The 585-nt window shown below is 62.6% G+C and overlaps 1 protein-coding gene across 1 annotated transcript in view; it reads right to left on the reverse strand.

Annotated features, from left to right (window-relative positions):
- Window positions 1-562, reverse strand: part of LOC104075683 (adenylate cyclase type 3-like) — a gene marked incomplete at both ends in the record, with an annotated part of 2,803 nt that extends 2,241 nt beyond the window's left edge. The window contains 3 exons of the mRNA XM_009576265.1: window positions 4-120; window positions 223-310; window positions 401-562. Of these exons, the coding sequence (XP_009574560.1) occupies window positions 4-120; window positions 223-310; window positions 401-562 (367 nt within the window). The remainder of the gene's footprint in view (window positions 1-3; window positions 121-222; window positions 311-400) is intronic.
- Window positions 563-585: the final 23 nt, after the last annotated feature.

Raw genomic sequence — 585 nt, forward strand, 5'->3', positions numbered from 1 at the left:
CACCATGTCTACGATGTCAGCCATGGTGACGATGATGATGGCGGCCATGGCCCAGGTGTTGCGCGCCCAGCGGGTCCTGTCGATCCAGGTGGAGAAGGCCACGAGCTTTTTGGGGAAGACCTGCGGGGAGAGGAAGGTGGAGAGGGGTTCGCCCAGGCAGGACACGGTGGTGGGACATCACAGTGTCCCATCACCATGAGCAGTGAGCCTGTCCCGTCTCACCCGGGGAAAGATGGCAGCCAGCGAGCAGAGGGTGAGGATGAGCAGCAGGATCTCCCCCACCACGAAGGTCACGTAGTTGGTCACCAACCTGCCAAAAGGCCAAAAGGGGATGGGTTTGAAGCCTGGTGGGGCTGAGCGCGTCTTGGGGCTGCCCACCCCCACCACCTTCCCACCGTACCAGGGGTCGATGAAGACCTCCACCAAGGCAGTGAAGAAGAGGACGACGCAGGAGCAGCTGAAGGCGGCCCCGCTCTGCTTCTCCTTCTCCACCGAGTAGCGCGTCTCCATCTCGGGGTCGATGAAGCGCATGGAGAGCCGGAAGGTGCTCTTCCCCTTCAGCCTGCCAGTGACACCACCCGTCAC

Source organism: Fulmarus glacialis, unplaced genomic scaffold, assembly GCF_000690835.1.
Source record: "Fulmarus glacialis isolate BGI_N327 unplaced genomic scaffold, ASM69083v1 scaffold26134, whole genome shotgun sequence".
NCBI classification, from domain to species: domain Eukaryota; kingdom Metazoa; phylum Chordata; class Aves; order Procellariiformes; family Procellariidae; genus Fulmarus; species Fulmarus glacialis.